The following is a 16136-nucleotide window of genomic DNA, read 5'->3' as shown; positions in this document are numbered from 1 at the left end:
TAATTTGTTCTGATTACTATTTCACAGCAAAATGCAACTCAAAAAGATCAAAGTAATTCTAGAAGCTCTTCACCACCACCACCGCCACTACCACCACCATCTCCAAGCTCAAGTTTATCATTACCAAACTGAACTCCAAGCTCAACTCCAGTGAGATTGAGAAATTTGAAAGTTATTTATGCAACATGTAATTTTTGCACTGTGGAGCCAAAGAATTTTGAAGAAGCAGTAAAGGAAGAGGCTTGAAAGAAAACTATGGAAGAAGAAATTGTTGTAATTGAGAAGAACAACTCATGGGAGCTTGTTGATAGGCCTAAAGATTGAAGTTATAGGAGTAAAGTGAATTTACAAGGTAAAATACAAATCTGTACAAAGAAAAAAAAGAAAGGTTGGTCACAAAAGGCTATTCACAACAACCTGATATTGATTATTGTTGATATTTATTTGTTACTTTTGTTGTCATATTTTGTAGCACTCTTTATATTAAAAGTCAAGTCCATGTAATGTTATTTTTGGTACTTAATCTGTCATTTACAGCATGGTTTTTTAATCTGTCAACAAGTAAGGTGTAGTAAGTAGGAGTGGTTGACTAGAAGTATGGTTGAAATCTATTGTATTATATATCAGTATGGCTACTGGTTTTATATGTATGAAGAACTGTTTTTCATCTAAAAAATATATCTATTTTTCTTCCTCTTTGAAATATATATCCTTCAGTGGTATCAGAGCTCTTAGAGATCTTAGAAGCAAAATCTGGTAGAAAAGAGAGAAAACAAGTAAGGTAACCTCCAACAAAACCATATATATTCAGTCGCGTGATTATTCAAAGTAGGAAGGAATGGCTTCAACCGATTTTTCAGCACCATTACCATCAGTTTTCACAGGCGAGAACTATGATTTTTGGGCTGCAAAAATGAAGGCCTATCTCAAAGCCTACGACCTATGGGAAATCACTGAGACAGGGATGGAACCACCTCCACTTACAGCTAATCCAACCATAGCTCAACTCAAGCAACATAGTGAGGAAGCTGCAAAAAAGTTCAAGTCACTCTCCTGCATTCAATCTGCCGTGTCTGATGCAATTTTCACTAGGATAATCACCTGTGAAACGGCTAAGGAAGCTTGGGACAGGCGGCAATAGGAGTTCAGGGGAAATGCTAGGACTAGACAAATGCAAGTTCTAAACTTGAGGAGAGAATATGAAAGTTTGAAGATGAAGGAGGCAGAAACTGTGAAGGAATTTTCTGATCGGCTGATGAAGGTTGTTAACAAAATCAGGTTGTTGGGGGATGATTTACCAGATAGAAGAATTGTTGAAAAGGTCTTGATAAGCCTACCAGAAAAGTTTGAGGCTAAGATATCATCACTTGAGGATTCAAGAGATCTTTCTACCATCACATTGTTTGAGTTGGTTAATGCACTTCATGCCACTGAACAAAGAAGGCTGTTAAGGCAAGAAGAGCATGTTGAAGGGGCTTTGTTTGCTAAGGGAAAGTACAAAGCACCAGCAAGCTCTGGAGTGAAGAAACCAGGACCAGAAAGAAAAAAGGGAGAAGGCAGTAAGTCTGCTGAGAAAACCAGTACATATCCACCATGTCTCCATTACAAAAAGTCAGGTCACTCACCTAAGTGGTGCTGGTATAGACCAGGAGTTCAGTGTCGAAATTGCAAGCAATTTGGTCATGTGCAAAAGGTGTGTAAATCACAAAAAGAAATGCAGGACAAGTAGCAAGCTCAAATGGCAGATGATCAGTTGCAACACCAGGAGGAGCACCTTTTCACTGCCAATAATTTCAAAGCCTGCAGCAGTGATAAAACATGGCTACTAGACAGTGGTTGCACACACCATATGGTCTCTAATTCAAGCACCTTTGTTGAATTAAACCGAGCATACAAATCAAGGGTAAGAGTAGGCAATGGAGATTATGTAGAAGTGGAAGGGATTGGAGTGATTGTTGTACACACTCCATCAGGTATTAAACATGTTTCTTATGTCTTATATGTGCCTGACATTGAACAAAACTTAGTGAGTGTAGGTCAATTAATTGAAAAGAACTACACATTGATATTCAAAAATGCTGGTTGCACCATATTTGATCCCATTGGAAATGAGTTAATGTCAATACAAATGAAGCAAAGAAGTTTCCCACTAGATTGGAATAATGTGACATCTTATGCATATACTGGCAGTGAGTTAAAGTCTACTCTATGGCACAAACGTTTTGGACATGTTAACTACGCCTTACTCAAGCAATTAAACCAACTTGAACTGATTGAAAATCTGCCAAACATATGTGATGAAGGGTGTGTTTGTAAAGTGTGCCAATTGGGAAAGCTGACCAGGATGTCTTTTCCTAAAAATCAATCAAAAAGAGCTTCAATTAAACTGGAATTGGTTCACTCAGATGTGTGTGGTCCAATGAAAACACAAACTCCAAATGGTAGTCGATATTTTGTGCTCTTTATTGATGATTTAACCAGGATGACTTGGTTGTTTTTTCTGAAAATGAAGTCTGAAGTGGCTGCTGTATTTCAGAAATTCAAAAGGCAGGTGGAAAATGAATGTGACAGTAAGATAAGAGCCATAAGAACTGATAATGGGACTGAGTACAAGAATGTGCAATTTGATAAATTTTGTGATGATGTGGGGATTAAACACCAATTGACCATTCCTTATTCTCCTCAGCAGAATGGGGTATGTGAGAGGAAGAATAGAACCATAATGGAAATGGCTAGGTGCTTGATGCTTGAAAAGAATGTACCTAATGAGTTTTGGGCAGAGGCAGTGAATACAGCAGTGTATTTGCTGAACAGGTTGCCAATAAAGGCATTGAAGAAAATAACTCCTTTTGAAGCATGGAATGGAGTTAAACCAAATGTCAACCATCTGAAGGTATTTGGGAGCATTTGCTACACTCATATACCTAGTGTCAAGAGGGATAAATTAAGTCCTAAGGCTGAAGTAGGAATTTTGGTTGGTTATTGTGACAATGCTAAAGGGTATAGGGTCTTCAATCCACATACCAGAAAAATGTTGTCCAGCAGAGATATCAAGGTTGATGAGAGCTCATCATGGAATTGGGAAGAAAATGTGGTTGATAAATCTCAAACTCCTAAGCTTATGGTTCAAAATGATGACACTATCACCAATGATGTTGAACTACATGAAGCTGAACCAGAAGCACAACCAGATGGTGGATCAGATTCAGAAAATGAGGTATTGAGAACTAGATCTCTTGCTAATATATATGCTAGGTGTAATGCAGCCAAACTGGAACCTTCAAACTTCAATGAGGCTGTTAACTCACTTAATTGGTTGGCTGCAATGAAGGAAGAGATTGGGATGATTGAGAAGAATGGAACTTGGGTGTTAGTTGACAGACAAAAGCACAAAAATATGATAGGAGTTAAGTGGGTGTTCAAGACCAAACTGAACTCAGATGGTTCAGTCAACAAGTTCAAAGCAAGGCTAGTTGTAAAGGGTTATGCTCAACAATATGGAGTCGATTATACTGATACTTTTGCACCTGTAGCAAGGTATGAAACTATTAGACTCCTTTTGGTAATAGCTGCACAAAGAGGCTGGAGCATTCATCATTTGGATGTCAAATCAGCTTTCTTAAATGGATGGCTAGATGAGGAGATATATGTTAAACAACCAGATAGATTTATTGTTAATGGAAATGAAGATGAAGTGTATCTTTTGAAAAAGGCCTTGTATGGTTTAAAACAGGCACCAAGGGCCTGGTATAGTCGAATAGATGAGCATCCATGCTGCCTTGGTTTTATCAAGAGTGTAAATGAACAAACACTCTATATAAAGCAAGTGGAGGAAGAAGTTATTGTCATTTCTTTATATGTTGATGATCTGCTGGTGATTGGAAGCAATCAACACTCAGTTGACATTCTGAAAGGTGAGATGAAAGAGGCTTTTGAGATGACAGATTTGGGGAAAATGAAATATTTCCTTGGAATGGAAATAAATCAAACCAATAATGGAATTTTTGTAAGCCAAGGGAGATATGCTGAGGAAGTTTTAAAGAAGTTCAGCATGGAAAATTGTAAATCAGTAAGCGCTCCCTTGATTCAAAACGTGAAGCTAATGAAAGAGGATGGCAGCAAGATGATTGATGAAAAAATGTATAGAAGTCTGGTAGGATGTCTTTTGTACCTCTCTCTCACAAGACCAGACCTTACATTTGCTGCCAACTTGCTTTCCAGATACAGACAAGAGCCAACTGATCAACACTTTCAAGCTGCCAAAAGAGTTCTCAGGTATATCAGAGGAACAACTGGTTTTGGAATCTGGTTTAGGAGGTCTAAGAGTTGTGTTTTGATAGGCTATACTGACAGTCCTTGGGCCGGATCATTTGATGATATGAAGAGCACATCAGGGAATGTATTCTACCGAGGATCAAGTCCAGTTTGCTGGAACTCCATCAAGCAAAAAATCGTGGCTCAGTCAACAGCTGAAGCAGAGTATGTGGCTGCTTCTGAGGCTACAAACCAAGCAATCTGGTTAAGGAAAGTTCTTGAGGATTTGAACCATAAACAAGCTGAAGCAACTGTGATCCATTGTGACAATCAATCTGCAGTTGCTATGGTTAAAATCCAATTTTCCATGGTAGAACAAAACACATCAAGATAAGGTACCATGCTATTAGAGAAGCTCAAGAGAACTTTGAAGTGAAGATGGTACATTGCAATTTAGAAGTCCAATTTGCTGATATTCTAACTAAAAGCCTGTCAAAAGTAAGGTTTGAAACACTAAGGAAATGCCTTGGTGTTTCCAACAAAAGTGTCAAGGAGGAGTGTTGATATTTATTTGTCACTTTTGTTGTCATATTTTGTAGCACTCTTTATATTAAAAGTCAAGTCCATGTAATGTTATTTTTGGTACTTAATCTGTCATTTACAGCATGGTTTTTTAATCTGTCAACAAGCAAAGTGTAGTAAGTAGGAGTGGTTGACTAGAAGTATGGTTGAAATCTATTGTATTATATATCAGTATGGCTGCTGGTTTTATATGTATGAAGAACTCTTTTTCATCTAAAAAATATATCTATTTTTCTTCCTCTTTGAAATATATATCCTTCAATTATCAAGAAACATCAGCTCCGATAGCTCATCTTGATACCGTGGGAGCTCTTATTCTTTTTGCTGTTCGTAAAGGTAGTTTGTTGTGCCAACTTGATGTGAAGTCAGTTTTTTTAGATGGAGAGTTGAATCTTGAAAGAAGAGGTCTAGGTTGAGCAACCTCAAGGGTTTGTCATTCAAGGCCATGAAGAAAATGTGTATAAGCTAAATAAAGTGCTCTATGAGTTGAATCAAGCACCTAGAGCATGGTACAGTGAAATTGATAGCTACTTTGAAAGGAAGAAGATTTTGTATTTGATCAGGTGTGTTTTTCTTGGTCATTAGAGAAGCAACAATCAGTTGCTCAATTATCATCAAAAGCTGAATATATATGTTTCAGCTGCACTTGCTACATCTCAAGCACTTTGGCTGAGAAGAATTTTTGAAGATATTAGTGAAAAACATGAGGCCACTGAAAATTAAATTAGCCATAGCAAAGGAAAAGAATCACACTTTTCATCACAGAACCAAACATATTGCAATCAGGCATAGCTTTATCAGAGATGCAATTGAAGAAGAAGAAAAAAATTTCGCAATTGAGAGAAACACTAGGAGTTCAACAGCACATGAAGGATGAGAATGTTATAGTTATTGTGCAATGAAGTAACTTTAGCTACACTTTATTATAGTTTTTTTGATGTGGGAACTCTATTTAAATTATGGTTAGAATATGTGTTTTTGAATTGGCCTAAAGACCGTGTGTTCTAGAATTGTTCTCTCTTCTCTTTATAAATAGGAATTGGAGGACAAGTAAAATAACCGGGGCAGAAGTTGAAAAATTGGGGAAACCTCTTCCCTTGAATTCTCTCTAGTCTCTCCTCCTCTCCTCTCTAAACGGCACTATTAATTCACCAAATTCAACAATTCAATCTCCTTGTTTCCATTCTACCTTTCAAGAATGCATTTGCCAGTGAATCCAGCAAATAAATAGACTAAATTAGAAATAAATGAAGAAAGTTTTTATCTAAATCAAGCATCCAAGAGATTTTTGGCTTATTTTATTGCCATGAACTCTTAAATAAGAGGTGCTCAATCTCTCTGAACTAATCCACAGGAATCCAGCTACGAAATCATTGTGTATTTTAGTTCATGGCCTATTGGCCTCTTTGCACCTCTCTGTGCTTGCGTTTCCCTCAATCAACATTTTCAGAAAATCCCTCAATCCTTAGCCTTCTTCGAGTAAATTTAACCAATAATCACTGAACTTTACACTTGGTTACTACTTGCTTACTCATCTTTCACAGGTTACCGAATGCTCACTCATCTTTTCATATAATTACTCATTCACCATTCGTCTCTTCAAATAATTGGGCGACTTTTGCGGCAACTTTTATACAACTTTTGACCACAAAGAATGTCGAATTTTGATACCTTTGAAAAGCCCACGATGTCCTCATCAATTATCACCCAAAATCTCATTATAACTCCAAGGGATTCGATCGGAAAATTGCCTTAAAAGTCGTCCAAAAATTCTAAAAATCTGCCCAGATTTTCAGATTTTTTGGGCGACTTTTAAGGCAATTTTTTGGCAATTTTCGACCATCAAAACTATCGAATTTTGATACCATTGGAAAGCCCACAATGTCCTCTTCAATTATCATCCAAAATTTTCCCATAACTCCAAAGGATTCAGTCGGAATAAATCCACAAAATCAGCATTTCGAAAAGGCAAAAATCTAGACAAAGTTCGGGATGTTGATTTTGTGGGTTTATTCCGACCGAATCCTTTGGAGTTATCGGGAAATTTTGGGTGGTAATTGAAGAGGGCATTGTGGTCTTTCCAATGGTATCAAAATTAGATAGTTTTGATGGTCGAAAGTTGCCAAAAAATTGCCTTAAAAGTCGCCCGAAAAATCTGAAAATCTGGGCAGATTTTTAGAATTTTTGGGCGAATTTTAAGACAATTTTCCGATCGAATCCCTTGGAGTTATAATGAGATTTTGGATGATAGTTGATGAGGACATCGTGGGCTTTCCAAAGGTATCAAAATTCGACATTCTTTGTGGTCGAAAGTTGTCGAAAAGTTGCCGCAAAAATCGCCCAATTATTTGAAGAGACGAATGGTGAATGAGTAATTATATAAAAAGATGTGTGAGTATTCAGTAACCTGTGAAAAATGAGTGAGTAAGTAGTAACCAAGTGTAAAATTCAGTGATTATTGGTTAAATTTAATCGCCTTCTTCCATTAGATATATCAGTGCAATATTTTGAACTGAACCTGGTTTAGCTTAGTCAATTCTGGATAATTTTTATTTCAAGAGTATTTCCGTGGAGCATCGCTTGAACTTGAGGGTCGTGAGAAAATCTTGAAGTAATGCTTGAATAATTAGTAAGATTATTTTTAAGAGAACATATGGGACGTGCAATGTCCCAACTGGGCCCTATCAAGCATTATAATTGCTCAATTAAGTAGCTTTTCCAAGTTAAGAAAAACATTGACTAATCCATAGTTGTTTTAAGTCACTTCTACTTTGCTTTTCTCTCTCTTTTTTTTATTTTTTATTTTTTATTTTTATTTTGGTGTTACCCTTTATTATTATTATTATTATTATTATTATTATTATTTTATTATAAAAACCCAAGTTTGAGGCAAGTGATCCACCTAACACCTGCTTTTAGACCATGCTCAATGGTGTATGGAAAGTATATCTAAATGTTTATATTTTTCACAAAACATTGAAGTCAAATTAATAAATTTATTCTGGATTATGTTGATTCGTATAAGAAACTTCATTTCCAATCGGAAAAAAAATAAATAAATAAAGCCCCTTTGTTCCAATAATTTCAAGGTCGAACTAAAAGATCCAAAACAATTAGATTTGTTAAAAACCACGATAGGTCATGTCAGTTTTATTATACTACTCTTCTAACATGTTTTAGGTACTCGTTTTGTATACGAAATGTTAGGAAATTGAACATGACATAGCTCCTTAAGGCTATAGTCAAATTGACAAAAATAAAAATGAACATGGGGATTTACATGGAAAACCTTCAATTTAATTTAGGATAAAAAATCATGGGCATGTATGGAAGGATTTTAATATAGTAGGAGAGTTACAACGAAAACCTTCTCTGTTTTTAATCTACTAAAAGAAATTTTCCTTTTGCAACGAAATTTTTGTCTTAAAAAGTTATTGTTCGGGTTTTTCTTGTAAAAATGGTAGTTGTGAGACTTTTCAGGACAACAAATTTGTTGTTATAAATGAAATTTCTTATAGTTTTCTCTCGACTACATGATAAGATAGCTGATGGATTCTCTTAATGTTGTCCCTTTTCTTTCCGGATTTCATTCTTTATTTACAGTGAATCGGAGCTACATACCTCGTTAACTATAGCAACACAATTCAACAGAAATAGTAAAGAGTAAGTTACACATCAATTCTGCCTAAATAGGAATATAGCATCAAATTCTTTTCTTTAGCATCCCATGTGAATACATTCCCACATAATGCCAATAAGACCAAATGACATTATCTTTATCATTGAATGTCATCGTTTATTCTAGAGTAATGCTATGTAGTATAATTAGTGCTCAGCACTACATCTTCTCATTGGTGATCGATTATACATTTTTTTTTTAACTAATGTAGAGTCCACTACCATCTAGATTGAGTCTACATAGAATCGGGAATAATCTCCTCATCCAGGGCCACATGGGCATGGAAAAATATCCATGGTTCATTTGCACATGATTTTCGGTATGTTCCTACAAATATCGATGCATTTGAGATTTCCACTCACTAATGCCACCCAACAGTGGTTTGTATATAATATCACATTTTCTCCTTCTTCCCCCATGGAGAAAACCGAAGCCTCAAAAGATATTTCTTCTACTGAAGTTTATGATGATATAAACGAATTATTCCAAACACTTCCACAAGAGAGGAACTGGGATGGCCGTTGGCTGTGTCAATACAAAGGTTTTTGGTGTCCAGAACGATGTTTTCGGCCAATAGTATCCTCTCAAAGACACTTTGATGCTCGTGATACTGATATACTGTTAGCAAGTATGCCTAAATCAGGAACCACCTGGTTGAAAGCTCTCATCTTTAGCATTGTCAGTCGTAATAATTATTCCATTGATCAAACCCCTTTACTCACATGCAACCCCCATTCACTCGTAACTTTTCTTGAATTCAATGTTTATTGGGGAAATGATAGTCCTGATCTTGAGAGCATTCCCAGTCCAAGAATGTTTTCGACCCACATGCCTTACGAGTTGCTTCCCAATACAATTCTTGAATCCAAGTGTCGGGTAGTCTACATTTGTAGGAATCCCTTGGATCAATTCATCTCTCATCGCCATTTCTTGCTCGAAAATAAATTAGAAAGAGACGCGGAGCCACTAGCCATTGATGAAGCCTTTGAAATGTTTTGCAAAGGAATTCACCCTTTCGGTCCATTTTGGGATCATATGATTGGATATTGGAATGCAAGCTTGAACAGCTCTGAGAAGGTGTTGTTTCTGAAATACGAGGATCTCAAAGAGGAGATTGTGTTTAGTGTAACGAAGATAGCTGAATTTATTGGATTATCTTTCTCAGTAGAGGAAGAAAAACAAGGCCTCATAGAACAAATATCAAGACTCTGCAGCTTTGATAATCTCAAGAGTTTGGAAGTAAATAAGTTTGGCAAAAGTGGTGTAATTCAAAATAGTTCATATTTCAGGAAGGGAGAAGTCGGAGATTGGACCAATTATCTCTCTCCTTTGATGGCTGAACGTATTGAAAAGCTCATGAAAATGAAATTAAAAGGAACTGGTTTGATGTTCAATACCTATTGCAAGGACGGCTGAGTTACTTTTAAGCTTCTTTGTAGTAAAAAATAATAATTTAAATTACCTTTTATTTTCTATAAAGTCTGTCTTAACTTGCTAAGCCAAAGATGTTCAGAAGGCGAACTGTTTCTTCTTCTTCCATTCTTGGTCATTATTATTGTGTATTTGATGATCATTTCATTCCACTTAATATTTATTTTCAACTCTTCCTGGATGGTTTAGTTTAGTTCATTATATGCATAATCAAGAACTTGATAATAATAATTCTAGAGTATAATGGTCTCTTTAGCAAATCATTTAACTTTTAACTGTCAAGCCAATGGTTTCACCTATCGAATATCTAAATGTTATATTTGTTACGAGGTATTCAATTTTCGGGGTTTGGGACATAAAAGCTCTATTTTTCACAAGCCGGTAACTCAGAGGCAATATTTAGATAATTTTAAAGGTTTCGATTTTTAGTATTATTAGGTTGTCAGCTTTATTAAAGCAAAGCAATGTGAACAACACGAGGATAAGGCAAGCAACAACAAAAATTTTTGTAACAGCAAAATCTGTGGAGATAATTGAATAATAGGAAAATTCTCTGCAAGTGATAATCTGATCTGACTTTATACAAAAAATATTCCATGAAGATTGAATTGATAATCAAGGCAAGAATAATTGGATTGATTACATTTAGGTCAATCAGATCTGTTAGACATGATATTGTCAAACGACCTCCCGAGCGATGATAAGAACCAATTTTATCAGTCGACATGAATGATTGAACTTTAATTCAACATCGAATAACGGATGAACCGACCAAACGTTGCTTTACCTATTGGACGGCTAATACTCTTTGTGGCTTGTTGTTTCTTTCCATTGGAAGTTAACCCTAGTCGAGCCTACTTATCATATCTTGACTTACCTTATGTGGGCCACCTAACATATATATATATTGGTGTTTTCTTTGACTCCTTAGTCCCGTCCATTATTGAACCCGAGAGCAATAGAGAGACTGTCGTGTTCTCCTTCTACCTTCTTCTTCGTGATTTGTCTTCCATGCCAATTGCTTGAGCCTTTGTGACTCTTACTTGTGTGGTATCCATCCTAAGTGTGTGGATTGAATCAACAAAGCAAAAGAGGAAAGCAACCATAGGAGAGGAGGCGCCGGCGGATTCGGTCACTATGGTTTTGGTGTTGAATTTGATGTTTAATGGTTAACTGAGCCCGAAAATCACTTTGAGCAGCTTAAGGAAGATCCTAACATCTGGTATCAGAGTTTGGATAGCAAAAAAGGGCTCAAAATCGGCTGATTTTCGACCTTGAACCTTAGAACCCGAATCTGAAAATTTGCAATTACTCACAAACCAAAACTCGGTTGGACAAACGGAGGCCATACCCATCACTAGCAGGTCGAGGCGCTCCCGGAGAGGCGGCGCGTGGCGGCGGCGGCGCGTGGGTTGCCGGCGATGGCCCGTGGGCGGCGCGTGGGGGATTTTTCGGCGACGCTGTCTTCAGGTAACTTGCTTGTTTCGATCTCCTGAACGCGCTGATATACTTTGTTTTGTGTTTCAGGTTACACAGAAAAAGTTGGACGATTTTGCCCTTTGATATGAAGCCGACTGAAATTCAACAGCAAGCTCGTTTTTCTCCACTCTACGGACTCAGATAGGTCCGCTATGGTAAATTGGCTTAATCAATTTAAATTCAGCAATAGCAAGATCATCGTGTGGGGTGATCGTTAGGTTTTGGGGTTACCGTGAAGGGGTAACCATTGCTTGTGCTAGAATTAGGATTACTTGCGTTAATTGAGTGTTTGTTCTTTTAATTTAAAGTGTTTGTTATTTCTTGGTGGACGTAGCGTTTAGGTTCATTGTTACCTTTGCTAAGAATTAACAAGATATTACCTTATCACATTTCCCAATACTACTTCGTGTGGTTTAATTAGTGTGTTAATCAATGACAACACATAATTTTGATTTGGAAATTTTTAACGGTAAAGGGGACTTCACTATCTGGCAACAAAAGATGAGAAGCATACTAGTCCAACAAAAGGTGTCAAAAGTCATCGAAGGCAATTTTGCACCTGATATCTCAAAAGAACAAAAAAAGGAAGCCGATGAGCTTGCCTATACCTCAATAATATTACACTTGTCTGACGCTATCTTAAGAAAAGTGGGAAAACTAAAAACCACCAAAGAACTTTGGAAAAGACTAGAAGACTTATACTAGCTTAAATCTACACCGAATAAACTCTACATACTCGAACGATTCTTCAGCTTTAAAATGGATCTTTCGAAGAATCTTGACGACAATTTAGATGTATTTAACAAATTGGTGCAAGATATTGTCAATTGTGACGAAGCCGTGTCTGAAACCTATAAGGCCATTATCTTGCTCAATTCAATCGTGGACTCTTATAAATAAGTTAAAAATGCCATTAAATATGGTAGGGACACGCTAACACCTGAAATTGTCGTAAATTCTCTTAGAAGTAAGGAAATGGAAATGAGGGCTGAAAAACAGGATTGGAGGAGTGGAGAGTTGCATATGATGCGGGGTAGAACACAATTTAGGCAAGCCAGTCATGATGGATACCAAAGTAGTGGCGAATCAAGTAGTAATAGTTGGAAAAAGAAGGGGAATGGTAGACCTAGATCAAAGTCTAGAACTAAGGGTAGAAAATGCTATGGCTGTAGAGGCACAGGGCATTTTATAAAAGACTGTCATAAAGAAAAAGGAAAACAGAAGGTTAAGGAAAGAGATGAGGTAAATGTGTTATCCTCTACCTCCGATACCGAAAACGGTGAAGTCTATGTGATCACTAGTTCAGTCGCATACACTACTGAATTAAATCTAACTACTAATTCTCACATGCATGAATGGATATTAGATTCTGGTGCGTCTTTTCATGTGACATCTGAAAAGAACTGGTTTGAAAACTTGCAAGAATCTAATGATGGGCAAGTAGTTCTGTGTGATAACTTCTCCTATACAATTGCTGGAATTGGAGATATAAAGATAAAATTTAACACAGGCTTTGTGTACGTGTTAAAGGAAGTTAGATACATTCCGAAATTATCTAGGAATTTGATTTCAGTAGGAAGACTTGAGAAAGACAACTTCACCGGTAAAATTGAAAACGGTATGTTTAAAATGATGAAGGGTGCGTTAAACTCTATTAAGAGAATCAAGAAAAACGACATTTATATCACTACTGGGGAAGTGATTAGAGGATTAAACTCCTCTATTTCTTCCGCCAAAATCGATCACACACACACGTGACATAGTAGGCTTGCACACGTAAGCATTAAAGGACTTAAGCTACTTAATGAAAAAGGTGCATTTGGTAATGACTGTGTGTCTGACCTATCGTTCTGCGATCACTGTGTGCTTGGTAAGCACCATAGAGTGTCGTTCTTCACTAGTACGCATAAGGCTAAAAGTATGCTTGAATATGTGCATTCTGATCTGTGGGGTCCTGCTAGTAATCCCACATCGGGTGGGAATAGGTATTTCTTATCTATCATAGATGACTACAACAGGAAAGTGTGGGTCTATCTATTGAAAGACAAAACTGAAACCTTCCATAACTTTAACAATTGGAAGAAACAAATGGAAAACCAAACTAGCAAGAGGATCAAATTTTTAAGGACAGATAACGGCCTAGAATTCTGTAATGCTGAATTGATAGGATGTGTAAAGAAAGTGGAATAATGAGGCACAAAACGGTTCCTTATACTCCCCAGCAAAACGGGGTAGCAGAAAGAATGAATAAGACCATACTAGACAAAGTGCGCTGCATGATGTTAAGTTCTGGGGTTCCTAAGTCATTTTGGGGTGAAGCCGTTGTCACTGCCTGTTATCTAATAAATTTGACTCCATCGGCTGCATTAAATGGTGATACTCCACATGAGAAATGGTCTAGAAAATTGGGTGACTACTCAATGCTTAAAGCGTTTGGCTGTGCTGCCTTTTCTCATCAAAGTGAGGGAAAGTTAGAACCTAGAGCCAGGAAGTGTGTCTTTCTAGAATATCCTGAAGGGGTTAAGGGCTATAGGCTATGGGATAGAAGCCAAAAAGGAGTTAAGATCATCGTGAGTAGGGATGTCACATTTAATGAGAATGAGATGCCTTGTCTAAAGAACGAAACCGAACCAGTAAGTGAAACTGAATCAAGTGAAGAATGAAATCGGTTTAAGGTGGAGTTAGGAAAATTTAACACATCAGTACCTAGTACTTCGAGTGAGGTGGAGATTCAGGTCCAAGAACCTGAAGAGGAAAATGAAGTAGTGATAGAAGAGCATCCTGAGGAAGAAAATCCATTAGCTAACTATAACTTAGCTAGAGATAGAGAGAGAAGGCAAACGAGAGAACCTAGGAGGTTCGAATATGAATCTGAATTGGATTTTGCATACGCTAGTTACAAAGAACTAGTTGATAGGGAGCCAGAAACTTTTGAAAAGGCTATGAATAGTGGTCAATCTAAGGAGTGGCTTGAGGCTATGAAAGAAGAGATGAGTTCTCTAGAAAATAATCAAACTTGGGAGTTAGTACCGAGACCGAAGAATAAATCAATCGTTGATTGCAAGTGGGTCTTTAAGATTAAGAAAGGTACTAGTAGTTCAGAACCCTTAAGATTTAAGGCTAGGTTAGTAGCAAAGGGTTACACACAGAAAGAAAGTGTTGATTATAACGAGATTTTCTCACCAGTTGTCAAGTACACTACTATTAGGGTCATGCTCGCATTGGTTGCGCTCTTTGATTGGGAACTTGAACAACTCGATGTAAAAACCGCTTTTTTACATGGAGAGCTTGATGAACAAATCTTTATGAATCAACCAAAAGGTTTTAAAGACAAGTTAAAACCTGATTATGTGTGTTTTCTGAAAAGATCCCTATACGGTCTAAAGCAATCATCTAGACAGTGGTACAAGAGGTTTGATTCATTTGTACTCACTATAGGATTTCAAAGAAGTAAATTCGATCACTGCCTATACTTTCAACACAACGAGACCGATAACAATTATTTGTTTTTGTTGCTCTATGTGGACGACATGCTTTTAGTTGGATCATCTCCTAAGTGGATAAACAATATAAAAGCAGATCTTAGTGGAGAATTTGACATGAAAGACCTAGGAAAGGCTAAAAGGATTCTAGGCATGGAAATAGAACGAAATAGGTCAAATTCCATCGTATTCTTGCATCAGTCTCCATACATATCAAAAGTGTTGAAAAAGTTTAATATGAGTGACTGCAAACCTGTCACGTTGCCTCTTGCAAACCATTTTGTTCTATCAAAAGAACAAGCTCCCTGCAATGAACGTGAAGTGGAATACATGAGTAAAATTCCATACTCAAATGTGATTGGTTCCATAATGTATTTGATGGTTTGCACTAGACCGGACTTAGGATTCGCTATTAGTACTCTCAGTAGGTACATGTCTAATCCAGGTCCTGAACATTGGGAAACATTAAAGTGGCTTTTAAGATATTTGAAGGGTACAAGTGACGTGGGTCTAAAATTTAGTGCTAATAAAGAAGGCGTGAAATTAAAGGGTTTTGTAGATGCTGACTATGCAGGAGATAGGGATGGTAGGAAATCAACTTCCTCTTACGTATTCACCTTATCAAATTCGTGTGTTAGTTGGAAATCACAGTTACAACACATAGTTGCACTATCCACTACAGAGTCAGAATATATTGCCACCACTGAAGCAATTAAAGAGGCTCTATGGCTTAGAGGTCTACTTCATGAACTGAGTGTCTTGAATGAATATGTGGTTGTGTATTCTGATAGTCAGTCATCCATACATTTGTGTAAGAATCCTATTTTTCACGAACGCACTAAACATATCGATGTTAGGTTACACTTCATTAGGGATATAATATCACAAGAAGTAGTAAGACTTGAAAAAATTCACACACAGTACAATCCTTTAGATATGGGCACGAAAGTGCTGCCACTGGTAAAGTTTAGAAGTTGCAAAGAGCTTCTAAACATCGGTACAGGTAAATGATTTCAATTTTATCGGTTTTTCTGTTAGAGGTGTCACTAATGGAAAAAAGTTTTTCTTTGCAGGTCCTTTGACACCAAAGTGGAGGTTGTTAGACATGATGTTGTCAAACGATCTCCCGGGCGATGATGAGAACCAATTTTATCAGTCTACATGAATGACTGAAAGATAATTCAATATCGAATAATTGATGAACCGACCAAACGTTGCTTTACCTATTG

The 16136-nt window shown here is 36.9% G+C and overlaps 1 protein-coding gene across 1 annotated transcript; it reads left to right on the top strand.

Moving 5' to 3' along the window:
• Nucleotides 1-8809: 8809 nt before the first annotated feature.
• Nucleotides 8810-9931, top strand: LOC111372904 (cytosolic sulfotransferase 15-like). The gene has a single exon (XM_022995328.1). It carries the CDS (start codon nucleotides 8810-8812, stop codon nucleotides 9929-9931), a length of 1122 nt encoding a protein of 373 aa, XP_022851096.1.
• Nucleotides 9932-16136: the final 6205 nt, after the last annotated feature.

This window comes from Olea europaea, unplaced genomic scaffold, assembly GCF_002742605.1.
Source record: "Olea europaea var. sylvestris unplaced genomic scaffold, O_europaea_v1 scaffold1046, whole genome shotgun sequence".
Classification (NCBI taxonomy): domain Eukaryota; kingdom Viridiplantae; phylum Streptophyta; class Magnoliopsida; order Lamiales; family Oleaceae; genus Olea; species Olea europaea.
This window is presented reverse-complemented; position numbering and strand designations above follow the sequence as displayed.